This window comes from Cupressus sempervirens, chromosome 5 (genome assembly GCF_028749045.1).
Source record: "Cupressus sempervirens isolate cs-2001-9-10 chromosome 5, ASM2874904v1, whole genome shotgun sequence".
Classification (NCBI taxonomy): Eukaryota; Viridiplantae; Streptophyta; class Pinopsida; order Cupressales; family Cupressaceae; genus Cupressus; species Cupressus sempervirens.
Window position 1 is genome coordinate 298,965,415 of NC_143122.1, and position 17,952 is coordinate 298,983,366.

Genomic DNA, 17,952 nt, shown 5'->3' on the forward strand with positions numbered 1-17,952 from the left:
AGTTTTGTAGAGAAGCAAGCCCTTGCAGTCATCAAAGCTTTGAAAAAATTCAAACACCTCCTGTCTCACAATAAGATTCATTTGTTAGTACCCCATGCCAGTGTGAAAGATTTCCTTTTGAGCAAAGATATTAGTGAAAAAAGAGCTGGTTGGATTACAAAAGTGATGGAATATGATGTTGACATTCAGATCACCAAGCTAGTGAGAGGGAAGGGATTGTGTAAACAAATGATATCATCTCAAGAGTCAGATGAGGAAGTTGCCATGGTATTAACAGAGGAACAAGAGGCAAGAAATGATAACCCAAGGAATTGGATGGATGATATGAAGAACTTCTTATTAGGCAATGGGTATCCTCAAGGATTAGATAGGGCTAAAAGGAGACAGTATAGATTGCAATCAATTCCTTATGTCATAGTTGACGATGTCCTTTTCAAGAAAGATTTTAATGGAGCCCTATTAAGATGCATTGACATAGACCAAGCTGAAAGGATGATCAAAGTACTTCATGATGGTCCTGATGGTGGTCACTTCTCAGCCAGAACAACTGCAATGAAGATTGTGAGAGCTGCTTACTACTGGCCATCCTTGTTTCATGATTGTCATAAGTATGTAAGGAAGTGTGAAAAATGTGCCTTCTTCTCTAGTAAGCAAAAGCTTGCAGCCCTTCCTCTCCATCTCGTTCAAGTGGACCAGCCTTTTGCTCAGTGGGGACTGGATTTCATAGGCCCTATCAATCCTCCTTCCAGTTCTGGTCACAAGTGGATCTTAGCTGCTACAGATTACTTCACCAGATGGACAGAGGCAGTTGCATTAAAGGATGCCACAGAATCTTCAGTTGTTGAGTTCCTTGATGGAATTATGACCAGGTTTGGTGCTCCTTCAACCATCATTTCAGATAATGCAAAGTCTTTTGTAGGAGCTCAGATTTGTGCATGGGCAGTTGACCATAATATCTATTTGAGCACGTCTTCAAACTACTACCCTCGGGGTAATGGCCTGGCTAAGTCATCCAAGAAGAACCTGATTAGGATCATAAAGAGGACAATAGAAGATAACCAGAGGTGTTGGCATAAAAAATTGAGAACAGATCTGTGGGCTGACAGGATAACACCTAAGAGGTTGTTAGGGAATTCATCATTTATGTTAGTATATGGTAGAGAGGCAAGGCTTGCAAATTCATTGGAGTTCCCATCCCTAGAACTAGCTCATCAGCTGGAGCTAATTGAAAATGGTGTCATGACAATAAGAATGGCAGAACTGATGGAGCTGGAAGAAAGAAGAGGTCAGGCCATGCAGACCCTAGAGACACATCAGCAACAGGTAAAAAGGAACTTTGATAAAAGGGCTAGGGTCAGGACCTTCGAGGAGGGTGACTTGGTCTTGAAGTGGGATGCAGACAGGACAAAACCAGGAAGACATTCAAAATTCGATGCACTATGGAGTGATCCCTATCTGATTGTCAGTTGCAAGCAGGCCAATGCTTTTCAATTGAGCAGGCCTGATGGTGAAGTTTTGCCCATCCCAGTCAACGGGATCCATCTCAAACCATGTTTCTGACAAGGCTTGAATTTTCCTGTACATAGGTAAAGTAGTTTCCTTTCAGTTGTTTTCCAGCTTTCCAAGAAGTGCACGAGTACATGTGTTTTGCAGAAGGTTTTTAGTCTCTGGTTTCAGTTACAGAGGGAAGGTTTTCCAGATCTTCAGTGTTTTGTTCCTGCAGAGGTAGGGTTAGGGTTCTACATTGCACAGATCCAAATTTTTATGATTCTGTAGCCCAATGGACGCGCAAGGTCACTGGTTTTATGCGTAGCAGGCTCGCATCCCCTCTGAATCACCAAAAATGTTACCCATTTTGCCTCCCGCCAAAATTTGAACTTTAAATGCTTGCCCCATCCAACGGTCACCTTCCTATTTTATATTATTTAAATGACCTGGAAATATCGAAAAAAATAAATGATAGAACCTTATGTTATTTCTTTATTTCCCAAATCTGCTTCGCGGGCCTGCAACTTTCTATGCCGTCAAATCAAGCCCAATCTATGGTGGGCGCTTCCCCGCATTTTGAAAATGCACTACCTTTATGTAATGCGGGGAAGCCCCTTAACGATGTGTGGCAAGTGGGTCCATGTCTCTTTCGGGACTGCAGGGTGGATGAAGTGACAGGCTGAACTAGCGATCCTATTGGTGCCCACTTCCCGCAAGATAAAGTTGCAAGAAGATTAAACAATGCGGGGAAGCGTTTTGGCGACACCTGTCCCAGATAACGCCACAAGCCCGCCCTTCTCGCAGGAAGATGCATGAAGAATCCTTACCGTCCGATGCAAACAGATCCACGGCCAAGGCTTCCTCGCATTATCACGATGTGAAGACTTTAAGAAATGTGGGAAAGCGCCTTGTTGCCGCGTGTCCCTGTGGGGCCAGACTGGTTTCATAAGCCGTAGAGTGATGCCAAGGTGGTGCCAGTTGTATGCTAAATGGGGTCGGGTCAGGCTCAGTCAGCTGCCAAGTGTTTCGTGGGTCCAGAAGTTTGAAGAGCAAGCACAGTATTACGGAAGGTCTTCTCGATCGCTGATATCATAGAGATCAACAACTAGGGCTTTCCCGCTTTATCAAGATGCAAGGAAGTTAAACAATGCAGGAAAGCGCCTGAGGGACACGTGTCCCAGTGGGCCCGGCCAAGGTATTAACATGAAGGCAGCGCACTTAAGGTCGCAGTTTCGTGTAACCATCGCGGTTAGGGTTTGCTGAGGTAGCACAGTTAGTAAAGAAAGATTGGTCAACTGCGGGAAGACCTTGCGAGGTGGCAGAAGGATAAAAGACCATTGGCCCACGTGGCTCATTCTGCTTGCAGGATTTGGTTGATCTGCTGATCATGCTGATTCACGGGCTAGAAATAGAGGAATTTGAGTTTTTTTTTGCGCAATCTAATCCCTATGATGATTTCCAACCACCCTCAAATGAATGCTGAACACGGGAAAACACTCCACCACCTCTGATCCTATCTATCTATCAGGTCAGAACTGTTTAATGGCGTCGTTTCTGTCTTCTCAGGGCCCTGCTCCAACCAGGATCAGATATCATTGCATCTGGATCTGTACCCAAATCAAATTTTCTCCATGATTGTTCTCTATAGGACTTCAATGCAGTGGTTGCGAAGTAATTACAGTTAGAGGACATCCCAGTTATGCCTGAACTATAAAGGCAAATTTTGTAGATTTTGTTCTAGTCGACCCTTCTCTAACTTCTCTGATATTGCTCTACAAATTCACTGTAAATTCCCTTTGCCTCTGAACCGTATGGCATTCTGCCTTGTCTCCTTCAGCCATTGATGTAAAGTGCAAGAAGCCTTTGCCTCTCATTGGTGCTTTGTAGAGATTTGTAACCTGCATGACTGTATCTCTTTTGGCCTGTGAATGATATATAAGTGAATCTCTCTTTCCTTATGTCATTCATTCTAGTTTTCTGATCTGCATGTGGTTGTTAGATTAAAACAAGTCTGAATGTGTATAGCTTTTGGTGTCATAATGGTTCAATAGTGCATGTATGGGCAGAGATTGGTTTGAACACTCTATTTTGGTGCATCACCCCCTTAGACTAGAATAGGTAGATCTGCTTTTCATGCTTTCCTTCTCCCTTTTCCTCTCCAAGAGTAGTTAGGTGCACCCTGATAGTAAGAGGAAGCCGGCCTTCTCCGAAGATTCAACCTCACAATTCAAGTCCCACAGCTTGGAGGTTGTTTCCATGTTTCACAAGGTTGTCCGTAGGTAAGACTTTGGACAAGGGTGCAAACCTCTATGACAACAAAACCCAAAAAGCATAAGCTCTGATTCTTTTCTTTTATTTCTGATCTTGCATGATAACTACATAGGGGCAAATCATAGTCCCCATAACATGTTGTTTACTATATTATGCATGAAGTAATCTTGTGAGAATCTAAATCCTCTATTATGATACTCTAACTTACTCACTAGTATTTGTCGTAGACCAGCTGTGGTAAGACTCAAAAAGGTATTCAAGGAAACCATATGTTGAAGATCTCATTATTAATAGCAATCTCCTAGGATGCACCCAAGGCTAGTGAGGTGGTGTGAATGGGTGAAGAGGAGAGGAATCTTGTAAGGAAGAACAAACTATGGTCAGATTCTCAATTGCATAAACATCTTATAAAGAAATTGTTAAAATCCAAGTCAGCTCATGATTGTCCAAGTATACTCAGCTGTCAAGTCAAGTTGTAGAATTAAGTACAAGGATACTCAATTGCTAGACGAGGTGTTCCATGTCTATTTTTGCAAAGAGGAGGGCCTTTTTCGGATGAGATTGTGTGGGGATAATTAAGGGTCCATTGTTGGGAAGTTAAGCCCCTGACAATGTTTCCCCTCTCCACCAAATGCCAAGACATGCACAAGGCAGAGACAAGTTATGCATTCAACAGTTGTTGGTAACAGGTCTCTTACTTTTATAATATTTGAAATTACAAGTTGTAGATATGATGGATCGATTTATATCATTGAATTAGTTAATCCATTCAATGAAATCAATTTTCTCGTCAATGTAAATGATAAGTAGTAAAGTCAGTTGATTTTCCAATTGGACATGAAATATATCTGTATGAATGAGATAGGTTTATCTGGCGATTGTCATTTCTGTCTTCCATTTATGTGAATAATGAATATGAACATATCTTCTAGCTTTATGTTATTGCCATAGTTAGCAACATAAAGAAAAGGGATGATACAGTAGTATTTGATGCCCGGAATAGTCTTTGTCTTTACGATATAGTGGTATAACAATTCGTGCCCTAAGTGGTATATGTGGATTAACTTGGGTTTTGCAGATGTTGCCTTAGGCAGATTCTAGTTTCGGAATTTAGGGTATGTAAAACTTAAATTCTTTATTTAGACTTATTGATGATGCTATCAATTGTTATCTATAGAATTCAGTTAAACTGATTGTAACCATTAATCTCATTCACATGAACATAACTGTTATAACTATCTTCTCATGGATATGAAGTAGTAACTGTATTTTAATGACATGCTTCGAATAAAATTTTCACCCTTTTTCATAAAATAACAATTAATGAAACCCTTATAAATAGCATCTATCATGAATATTGAAATAAATACTTATCATAATGACCAGCATTGTAGCAAACTCAAATGGAAACATAAATACTTATCATAATAAACACACCTAATGGAAAGGAAACTATTTGAAACACGTCAAACTTGAAATAATCTCTAATTCTCAACACCAATGTGGTCCTCCAATGGAATCATCTCACACAGATAAGATGATTTCATCTTTCAACCTTAATTGGAAACAAAAAGTTCTAGCACTCCAAATAAATGTGCAACAAGGGTTTTGTTCTTGGGTGAGAATATCAATCGAAAAGCTTAAAAAATGGTTGATTACAAAACATGGATGATCTTTTCAATCCATTCACTCTCCTATAAATTCCCTTTGGGCCCCTATAACTTTGAAATTTCATTTTCCCTCTTAAAATTCTCTCGTAAAGTGTTTGAAAACATCTTTACATTTAATATTACATGAGGCCTTACAATAACCCATTTAAACAGCTTTCTTATTAAAATAATCCAATTGGTGGTGTCCTTATACTATAAATTCATTGAACCCAACTTCTATTATTATTAAATTATTTTTAAAAGAGAACATGATGAAAACAAAAAGATGGGTTTTATTTAGTTAATTTGTATTGCAAATCCAAATTCACCTTAGAAAACATTATAAATATTGTAAATTGTAGATACTTATTGCTCATAGAAGGCTACTTTTGATTGGTCATTAACCTATCCATATCCTTATTGCACACCAAACTATCATCCATGCAATTGGATTTACTTGTATGCATATTTGATTCTAGGAAAACAAAGCCCCTTGTAATGAAGTCCCAAGAACTAGAAGTTTCTTGCTAATTCATCCACATGTATGTGGTTTCATCTTAAAGATTGGCTTCACAACCTACCAATATAATCTTTGCATTTAAATTTTCCAGTGAAAACAAAAGAAGGTATATGAATATGTAACCTATGCAGGCACTTATTCTGTATCAGATTACAATTCACTTAGTAAGGTTTACCTATATCTTTTTAGTTTCTTGTAAGGTATACATAACTTGTCCCCGCAGTTTTCCACACCAAGTTATCCCCACTTTATATGAAGCCCATTATGGAAATGTTGAAGGAACTTGGATTCGCATGTAGATTCAGCCACATGTATGTGATTATCTTATTCAAGATTGACTTCAAGTCCTATCACTAGAAATTTGATTTTTGTCTTTATTTTTATTTTTCAATGACAACAAAAAGAATATAGATTGCAGACAGTGACAACATTAACTGCTAAGAGAGCAACAGAAGATAGAGATAAAACACTATGTGATTGGATGCCATGTTTCTAACTGGATATTTCAATAATCTTGACAATAACCCAGTATTCATGCATAAATTCTAGCACTACTTGATCAATAAGATCCCAGAATAGGCCGGGTGAGAGCACACAGTGACCAGAACTTAATCAAAAAGCACTGCTAGTGAAAAGATGAACAGTTAATGATGCATGCAACTAAAAAATTCAAATGATTGATTTCTGGACCTTAGCAGATAAGTCTTCTAGACTCCAATATGATATCCACTATAAGCTAATTATCATTTTTTGGAATATAATGAAGTATTGATAACAGGAAATATATCCTGATCAAAAAACAAAACTATAAATCCTTAATAAAAAATTATAATCCGCAGGTATATTATTTGAATGAAAACATTCACAGCAACAACTTACAAAACATAATTATCTAATAGCAGCTGTTTTACAAATCCTCATGAAGCTGTAGCCCTGATGAGAGATTGTTCAACAAAGTTGTTTTACCTTCAAAAAGTTCTTCACTGTCTACTGTATAAGAAACAAGAATAAGCTGACTTGACAGATTACAATAGCCGATTTTTCTATTTTCTGAAAAAGGCATGGTAGACATCAATGATACCAAATATGCTGAACTCCAATATACTACGGTTTGGTGATCATTCAGCAAGCAATGATATGCCTAAAAATAAAAATTGTTCTTGCAACTCCTACAAAACAGAATGCTGCAGATCAGAATAATGGCTACAGACTTTGAAATGAAATGATTCAATAAGTGTGTGCTACAGCTCATTCAATTGAATCCTTCCTTCCTAAAAGGTTGTGATCTGCATATAAGTACAGATGGGTATGGAAAATAGTAAAATACTATGACCACCTTCTACCATGTACAACGAACATAAACATGACAATAGTGTTTGTTCTATAAAAAGAAGCACTACAGATACAGGATTGAAATTGAAACCCATACCCAAGAAATCTGAAATATCATCATTAATTTCAAGGTTCAACTGATAACCTGAAACTAGTATAAAATGTACACCTTTAACACAAGTAACCTAAGATGGAATAACTCCAATTAAATCAAAGGGTTTTCATTCTCTGACCAAGATAAGAAAATCCAAAAGGTTTCAACATCCAAAAATCAATGCCAAAAGAGTTTCCATCCTCAGGCAAAAAGGTGAACATGGGGGTTCAATCTCAAAAATGGGAGTTTCAACATGATTCAATGGATGATTTCCCTTCTATGCCCAACTCCTCCTATATATCCCTTGAGGATAAATAATTGAATATTATAATATTTTTTCTTTTTCCATCCAAAACTTTGTGAGAAGAGTCTAGAAAGGCCTTCTAAAAAAACATTTTATTGTCCATCGTTTAAAATTAAGTTATCCCTTAAAGTTATATCATTACATAGATAGGACAACTTAAAATAATTTCCTCATCATTCCCTTTAGCCTAAGAAAACAAACTAAGTTGCTCTTAATTATTTTCACCTAAAAAGGGGGGATATGACATCACATGTATGTCAAGAGTATGAAAAGGCATTGATGCTATAAAAGTAGGTACACAACAAAAGCAATAGGATATCAAACATGTACAAGACTAATAGTATCTATAAGAATTTGCATACAATAAATATCACTTCACATGGAAACACAATAAAAATAAGAAAGTGGAATATTTTTATCGAATGATCTAATCATTATACACATGATCTCTAATGCATAATCTCATTATATACGGCAGGAGACAAGAGTAAAACAAATTTGACTATCTAGGTCGAAACTGTACATATAGAACAACAAGGGGTAAGGGTGGTGGTCAGCCACAACAATTGCGGTATCAACTACCATAGCATAAAATTAATTATCTTATTCTATGTACATCAAATGATATAAACGGTAAGCATTCCTTTGCTGGTGTGTTTATTCTATTATGTTATATACAAACATGACAGTGGGTACTACCAACCCTAGGCTCTAATTCCACTGGTTAAAATGAAAGAAAAAAATTATAGGCACAACAGTTGAGAATGATGGTCCACACATAACCTTACCATAACAACCATTAATCTACATATACATACATAGCCCATGAGTACATACTATCTTGTTTAATCTTATATTTATTTAATAAATGATTGTGTACAAGTCATCACAAGATGGAACACTTAAAACACTCAGTTTAGAAGCATTATAAAGGCTAGAAATTTCTTCAGAAGAAAAACATAATTTAACATTCCTTTATCTGAACAACAGAAATAGAGCTCACAGGTTTTAGTCACAAGCGAGGGCCAATTACCAACAGCACATAAGAATGAATCTGTCCTTACCATAAGTTTCAATAACTGATGATTGAATCTCTCCCTTATTCTCTAAGGCAATTAGTGAATTTGATAATGAAAATAAAAATAACACAACTCTTATTTTATCCTAGCTGCTAAAATTTTGATATGCACATGAAAAAGGATTGATTGAATGCATCTTCTCATAACAAAAAGTACAAAAAGGACAGAGTATCAACCTGCAAATGAATTTTGCGCTTTAAAGCACATGCAAAATCATTAATAAGAAATTCTTCAGAAGGAAGAGAAAACAATCGCTGGAATGACAGATTCTTCTGTGGTGACCGCCGAAGAATCTGCATAATTTCAGGAGTCAGAATCCTCATTAAAAGTCAGAAACCATTCATGTTCAAAAATTCAATAACTAATATTTGTATGTCAATCCTACTAATTTGACATCATTCCCTTATATTTCAAAATTTCCTGTGAAGAAGACATCTGACAACCTTAAACAGAATACTCCTGTAATGGATGGATATTATTCTGTCTTCGTATGTCAGTCCAGGTCCTGTTCTATCTTACTTGAAAACAATTAAATTTACTATTGACATTTGAAACTCTTATATGCCTTAACATATCTATCTTAACATTCTATTCAATCTAATGTGTATCAGAGTGTAACCTTCTTCCTGACAATTAAACCTTCATTTGATTAGAATAATTTGAGATTGCATAAATCAATTAAAATTGATGAACAAATATAATTTTTCATAGTAAATTTACAAGTTACAAAATTCATTCAACTAGATTTTAGCAATTAAGGAAGATATGGAAGGATGGTACATAGACACCTGTTAAGCTAGAGTTTTAAAGGAGCTATGACCAAAGTATAGCTGAAGACATGAGTGAGTTTTATATCTAATATTTCTTTCTAAGATTTTGATACTAAAGACTTGATGCACCAGAAGTAATAAAGCATAGTTAATCATAAAGCACGATGCATTCTGCATTGACACCTCCAAGGGTTTGTTATACAGTACAATGCCCTCCCATGCTCAAAGTGCAGCAGCAAGTGCTTCCATTCAACTGTTACAATTTCTCACACGAATGGAGCATTCTTGGGGGTTCATTTGCTTTCCTATTTCATATCTTATTGATGCATGATATCATGAGATCAGCGGATTGAAAGCAGTACCCTCTTGTCTGAGTCGATCAACATTGAGCATTAAATTGATTGCCTCCATCAAAGTCAATACACTTTCATATAAATGCCAAAGAAGCCAGTCTTTAACTGTTCATGCAACTAACAATTACTTCATGGCCGTCCATGAGGAATTCAAAATTTCTCAAAACAATATTTAAAGCCTACTGAGTTTGGGTCTGGTGAACTGCTTGAAATTAAATTGGATTGAGAAAACCATTCAGAGAATAATTTATATTGCTTGGGTAACATGAACTAGGATTCCTTGTAAGTGAATTGTTCACTGGGGTGGACAGCAATTCTCAAAACAAAGTTTTTTGACATTATAGTCCATATCCTTTCTTCCTGTTTTGTATGTCAGAAGACGTTGACTGGGTGGTTTGGAGGGTGTTGGCTAGAAGAGAGGAGGTTACTATCAAGAGTTACAGGAATATGGAAACTAATGGCTAATGGGCTTGGATTTTGAAAGGTGAGTACTTCTGGACAGTGAGAAAAGCTCTATGGTTGAGTTGACTTCAGTGGAAGTTTATGGATTACTCAAATGACTGCTTTGCCTAATAGCAAGAGTATTTCACTGTCCATTTGGAGAATCACAAAAACTCTTAGTTGTTGATTCGGGTTCAGGTTCGGGTTTGAGAATTCGATTTGTGGATTTGTGAAAAAGAAATTCCCATTATGATTCGTAAGGATTCATGAGTGTATATATATATGTGTGTGTGTGTGTGTGTGTGTGTGTGTGTGTATATACATATATACATATACATATATATATATATGTATATATATATATATATATATATATATATATGCATTATATCTAAGATACCAATTCGTCTTGGCCAAGGGTGGATGTGGAAGCTGGTGTGTGCGGATACCTAGTGCATCTCGAAGACCCGTTCTTGGGGGTTCATTTGCTTTCCTATTTCATAACTTCTCAATGCATGATATTATGAGATCAGCAGATTGAATGCAGTACTCTCTTGTCTGAGTTGATCAACATTGAGCATTAAATTGATTGCCTCCGTCAAAGTCAATACACTTTCGTATAAATGCCAAAGAAGCCAGTCTTTAACTGTTCATGCAACTAACAATTACTTCATGGCCATCCATGAGGAATTCAAAATTTCTCAAAACAATAATTAAAGCCTACAGAGTTTGGGTCTGGTGGATTGCTTGAAATTACATTGGATTAAGAAAACCATTCAGAGAATCATTTATATTGCTTGAGTAATATGAATTAGGATTCCTTGTTAGTAAAGTGTTCACTGGGGTGGATGGCAATTCTCAAAACAAAGTGTTTTGACATTAAAGTCCATATCCTTTCTTCCTGTTTTGAATGTCAGAAGAGGTTGACTGGGTGGTTTGGAGGGTGTTGGCTAGAAGAGAGGAGGTTACTATCAAGAATTACAGGAATATGGAAACTAATGGCTAATGGGCTTGGATTTTGAAAGTTGAGTACTTTCTGGACAGTGAGAAAAGCTCTATGGTTGAGTTGACTTCAGTGGAAGTTTATGGATTACTCAAATGACTGCTTTGCCTAATAGCAAGAGTATTTCACTGTCCATTTGGAGAATCAAAAAAAATCTTAGTTGTCGATTTGGGTTCAGGTTTGGGTTCAAGAATTCAATTTGTGGATTGTGAAAAAAAAATCCCCATTATGATTCGTAAGAATTCATGAGTACATATTTAATATATATATAAAAATCTATATGCATTATATCTAAGATACCAATTTGTCTTCGCCAAGGCTGGATGCGAAAGCTGGTGCATGTGGATACCTAGTGCCTCCAGAAGCCCCGTGGATGCTGGTAGGATGCATGCAAGGTGGAATGACTATTTACCTACTCTATATTCTCAAAGCTTCAATTGAAATCCTACTCAGTTTAATCTGCTCCATCTTTGTTGAGATTTTTCGATGTGCTTTGATATGCCAAAGTCAGAAAGCATGGCAAGCTTGGCTATGAATTGATGTAAAAACAGGATACGCAACTGACAGAATGACCCATGCAAAGGGAAAGTATAACTAATAAGAATCAAATATAATTTGCAAACTCCTTGAAGGAACAGCAGCCGCTAAGGATCCAATGCGAGGCTTTACCAGAGGCATACCCAAAGAGGATTAGACTAAACCCACTGTATCCACTGACTGATTCCCAACCAAGTAACCAACCTCTACATGCAGCTGCTCCCCGTAATCTCATTTCAACCCCACGAAACTTTTTTGAGTGTGGACTAAGATAGAAAGTCTAAAAGAAATAGCAATTTGAATGAAAAGGGAAGAGAAATACAGCAGACTGAACTTTTATAAGCATCACACTTTTATTTAAAAAGTTAGTTTTTTTTTTTAGTTTTTTAAATAAAAATTAGTTTTTTTTTTGTTTTTTAAATAAAAATTTACGTATAAAATTTTAAACTATTAAGAATATTGTACAATATTATATTATATAGATAATATATATATATAATATTTAGTAATATTATATATAATATTTAGTGATAATATATATAACAATATTTTGTCTTATTATATTATATAATCTATATAATATATATATATATAGACACATCCATACACATCTGCATCCACCTTTCAAAAAAATCACACTTCCCGCATCCACTTCCGAATCCGCATCTGAATCGGTAACTTAGCATTATATATATGGATTTGTGTGTACTTTATTCCAAGTTTGGCCTACGAGTCCTTGGGGATTCGTGATGGATTCATGACAGATTCATGTTGCATTCTCCTAGGTTTGCGTGGATTCGTCACGGATTGATCCAAGATTCAAATTTGACACTGTATTGGTCCAGATTTGTGAACCGCAAATGTGAACGAGTCCACAAGGTCAAATCTGAACCCTAAACGAATCATGCACAAATCCAGATCCAGTACATACCCAAATCCAGTTCAGGGCACAGATGCGCGAATCCAGTAACTTAGTGAAAAACTTCCTCTTAGGCTTCATCATCGAAGATAATGGTGATTGAGTATTTTGATGAGTATCGTAGTCTCCATCTAGAGAATTAGATTATCTTGCTCACATTGGTTTGCATCTCTTGGTCTCTTTCATCTTGATGATGGATCACAGAGTGTGATTCAAAATACTGATGCTTAAACTTCAAACACAATCTAATCCACAAGCTATCACCATTTATTGAAATCTCTTCATTTTTAAGTGTCATTAAAAGGTATTAATTTACACCCACAAGAATAATGTGGAAGCCCAACATTTTAAATGTATTTCAAGTCATATTATTTTCTTCTAATAGACATGCTTTAATCCGAGTACAATCATGTCAATAAATATGACTAATCATAAATGGAGGAAAGACGGTAAAGTCTTAAAGTATTTCATAGCAGTTACAAAAGCACGATATATAGTGGAGATCATACTTGAATAAAAGTAATCATTGTATTAGAAATCGCAGTGATATTCTATCCTTTTAATAAGTAATATATCATATAGTGTCATATTATAAGTGAAACAAAATTTGTATCATAAGGACAATGATATATAAAGTAAATCATAATCTATCATTCTTACATTAAATTGTTCCTCATTCTAAAGTGCAAAATTTTAGTCTTTTTGGAAAGAAGGTATCTTGCAATTGATTTTGTGATTTAATAGTCCCTAATTCCTAAGAATTAACATAAGGAGACATTACAGGCCATTAGTGGCATAACTAAGGTTATTTTGGTCGTCATTTCTTTTGTGTCAAAATGTTTCATATGACACTTGTGTGCACATTGCAGTGCAAGTGCAACTTGTTTCTGTAACCTCGTTGTTATAGTTTCAAAAAAATAAAACTGTTGTTTTGTCAGATTTTTCCTCGGTCCTTCAAAAGAGGCATGCATTGAAGACAACATAAAGCTAGTTTTGACTCGCCTCTTTTAAAAATAAAGATCAATTAAAAGATTATCAAAGTAGGTAACGGATGGCCTCTAGGAATTTGTCAAGGAGATGAAAGCATTCAAGAAAAATTGAGCTAAGAAATCTCAAGGAGTTTGTGCATGAAGGCACTCAAGAAAAATTAAGGAGCTAAGAAATCTCAAGGAGTTTGTGCATGAGATGGTGATACTCGGCCATTTCCCTCAAACCTCATCAAGTCATTTCTTTTTGTGAACAAATTTTGTTGCTATCAATTCATTATCCTCCTTGAGCCTCTAATTCTTTTCTGGTTTCCCAAATCTTGCCATCGTACTTGTTCATTCCTCTGTCATTAACTAATTTTCCAATGTAGATACCATATGTTGAATCTTAGAAAGATCAAACTCAAAGTTGGTTGCATTGTGTAGACACCTAAAATTGATCATTAACATTTCATCAAATTAGTCATCATTGTCATAAGTGTTAATTTAATAATTAAATAACTTAATAAATTAATTTAGTTAATTCATTTAATTTATCTATACTCCTTGATCCTACTTAATTAAATACCTTCTAATTTTATTTTTTTGAATGATCATTCCCCATTTCCTCCAATTTTTAATTCAAATTAATTCAAAATGTTCATTTTCTCTCATCCAGATGCATATTCCTACACCATCCACATACACCTTAAACTCTCTTCATTAGATTAAATAAATTCCTTTGTTTGGTTAATTAATCTCTTTCCTCCCACTCGGAATCAAAAAGATTATTTAATTTATCCACTCATTCTCTCTCCCCCCATCACATTCCCCTACTTTTTCCACTTGTCATCTACTCTCCCTTCATTAAGCTAATCATCTCCTCTAATCATATGCATACCTTTAATCATAATGATTATGAAAATGGGTCAACTCCATCACACTGATGCAAGAGCATCTTGGGTGAATTTGCAATCAGCATCAACAAACAAAAAAATGTTATTTTGTTTCCTTAATTTTGGTTTGATTTGGTGGCCATTAGCTAAATTGCTTTCATTGGTTTCCCTATCCTTTGTATTCCTTGATACTGAGGTCATCTTTGAAGCCCTTGAGAGATTAGTTGCAAGACTTACTTCACTTAAGAGTTTAAGATCAAACCACTTGGTGTCATTGGGAGCTGCATCACCATCTTTTAATTTGTGCTTTGCATCTAGTACATTCAGCACTTACGGGTATTGATTATACAGAAGATAATAGACTTCAAGTCGTTGCCTCAACATGCAAGAATTTGAAAGAATTGTGGATACATCCTTGCAGTCAAGGAGCCTTGTGAGAGTAAGGCTTAATTGATACTTTAAGGGTGTAATGTCCCCATTTTTGTCAACATTAGAGTTTCAGAGATTAGCCTATTATCATGATCCTCGTAGACTAATTATTGAGGATAGAGGATCTTCTGAGGCAGTGGCTTGACTTGGGAGGGTCTTGTCTTCTCCACAATTCAGTAAGTTACAAGTTGGTCTTTGTTTGGCTCAGACTGGACTCTGCTTGGGGTTAGTTTTGTGTACTTACTATTTGTGGTAAGTTAGGAGTTGATTGAGATGGACCCTTTCTATTTTTGGAAAGTGCATTTAATCACATGGAGAAATAATGTGTGACCCCTATTTCAAACAGCATATTTAAATGATGAGTATTTTAGGAGTTGTTATATTTTTAGGGGCCAAATTATTATTAATTCATTAAATGGTTTATTATAAATAATTTAACTTTATAATTTCACTTGAGAGTTGAGTTATCATCAGAAGGGTCCATTTATTTAATTAGTTACAAGTCAAGTCAAGTCACCACCGTAGGTCTCCAACCCAACCCCTACCTTGCTACACCATACGACTTACACCTTAACAGTACGACCCCTGTTAGTTGATATCGTACGGCTCATAATCCCAAACGTACAGTCATATCTATTGCCACCATACAACCACTGCCCCCCCCCCCCCCCCCCCCCCCCAAAAACTGTACGGACATTGGAAAGTGCCTCCAGGTGTAGCAGAAGTTGATTTCGAACGTGCCTATCAATGCACAGGAAGAACATGCTTGGCCATTGCTGGAAAGGAACATTATAAATATCAGTTATCTGCCAATGTATTAATTGTTTGTATTAAGTTTGTTGTCACTATCAAGTAGTTTGGTTGATTGACTGTTTTGTTCCTCTTGGAAACCATTGGATTCTTTAAATATGTTGTGTACTACCAAGGAACAAGGGATAGCATCATCGGATTAAATGTAATCCTTAGTGGACCATCTTCGGTCCTCTTCTCTATAGTGAATTCATGAGTTAATAAAGATGTATTTTATGGATGTATTTGATAGACGTCATTTGTATTATCGTTTCATATACGTAAATTACCAGGAATAGCAATAAACATTTGGTGTTGTTTCCTTATAAGAGTATTATGTGATTAATGCCTTTGGATCTCAATAAAGGTGAGAAGAAACTACACAGTGGTCAAGAGCAAGTGATCAGGTGATCTTTAAGAATTGCAGAACAAAGAAAGTGAAGAAGAGTATGAGAAAAAATTTGATAAAACATACCTTGCCAACCAAGCAAAACAGTCATCCGCATAGACCACATCAAACGAGTACAAAGAAAATCTTGAACTGGCAAATGTCTTGCATAGCATTAAGAACCTATCCATCTCAAGAAAACTCATCAATAGAGGATTTGAACCAAAAACCCTTGGAAAAAAGGGAGTACAAGTACGATTCGAGGCCTACAACTAATGAAGGTGATCAGGACACTAGAGGTAGATGCGTACGGACGCATGCATGGCAGAGAGTGCAAGAAAAGCACCAAAATCTAGCATTAGGAATAGTCCACCAAGTCCAACGCACAAGGGGCCAATTAGACAAAAAGACAATGACTCCTTTAATAAGTTCGGATGTAGACTGACAAAAACTACCAAATTTCATAAGGAATGAATCAGAGGACCTACAAGGCATTTGAAGAACTATGAGGCCAACTAGGTAGCAAATAGTCACGATGACAAGGATTATTGGCTATGAGAGGGTTTCCAACAATGCTATGAGGTACAACCATCGACCGGTTCACAAAACTAGATGTTTCATCAATAGCTTCTTATTAGTGCTCAGGAGGTGTCCGGGGTTAGTTTAAATTGCTACTAGACAAAAATAAGATTGTCATTGAGATTTATAATGGAAAACAAGGAAAGAATGAGATTGTACAAGATAACAATTATAGGCTCAAGAAATTGATAGGCAAGTTGGTGGATGGGCTGAAAAAAAGGTGGTACATCGGGGGGTTGATTCCCTCCTTGCACAAGATGAAAGTATTGCCTCCACCCTTGCACACCAATGCCTACAATGTAGTGATGGATATTGAGAGTGAAAACAAGATATCCTCCCAAGGGAAGGGGAAGACACATGATGACAATAACACCAAGGATGGTAATGAGGATGACCGAACAATCCAAGCCCTACGGCAAAACATGACAATGATGATGAAAGAACTAAAGGCCAAGGAAGCAACCAATAAAGTATTGAACTATAATGTACCGAATGCAAAATGAAAGGGAACACAAAAGATAATTGTCCTAATATAATGTTCTTTGAGATTCTCCAAGTGTAATGTCCAAAATTTTAGCAAGTTCCTACAATTGGTTTGGTCAATTCACCATCCCGACCCTCATGAGCTGACAGTGGGATTTGAGGGTTTCAGTTGTGGGGTTATAGGCTTTCCAACAGCATATGGTGTGTATTGGCTCCATTTGAGGGAGTTACTATTTATAGTAAGTCAATTGTTGGTTCCGATGAGCTCAGTTGAGTTAGACGAGTTGAGTGATGCTCTTAGTTTTTATTTAGGGCTTCTGGTTTGGGCTCCAAGAAGCTTAGAGGAAGAGCCTATTTATAGTATGTCACCCTATCAAGTTCATTCATCATCTTCCTACATTAGGATCACTCTGGTGTTCTCAGGTTTCGATTCTGATACTTCTTCAGTTGTTTTTACAAGACAGGTGATTTTTTTGTTGGTGTTTTATGTTGGTCACCTCAGTATCATAGCTTGTTGGAACAGGATGAAAAGTTTTAAATCGTGGGCACAAGAAATAGTGGCCTTATGTGTCAGAATACTATGTTATGGTAGAAAAGGTCATTTTTTGGAGCCAAAAGTAATTAATAATTATATAAAATGACACTTTGTTATATTTTAATGTT

The 17,952-nt window shown here is 36.3% G+C and overlaps 1 protein-coding gene across 2 annotated transcripts in view; it reads right to left on the bottom strand.

The window, feature by feature from the left end:
* LOC149555759 (C2 and GRAM domain-containing protein At1g03370-like) overlaps positions 1–17,952 on the bottom strand; it is a 244,972-nt gene that overhangs the window by 120,062 nt on the left and 106,958 nt on the right. For both annotated transcript variants that reach the window (XM_089829905.1, XM_089829906.1), the window contains exon 5: positions 8,914–9,030. In XM_089829905.1, the coding sequence (XP_089686031.1) occupies positions 8,914–9,030 (117 nt within the window). The remainder of the gene's footprint in view (positions 1–8,913; positions 9,031–17,952) is intronic.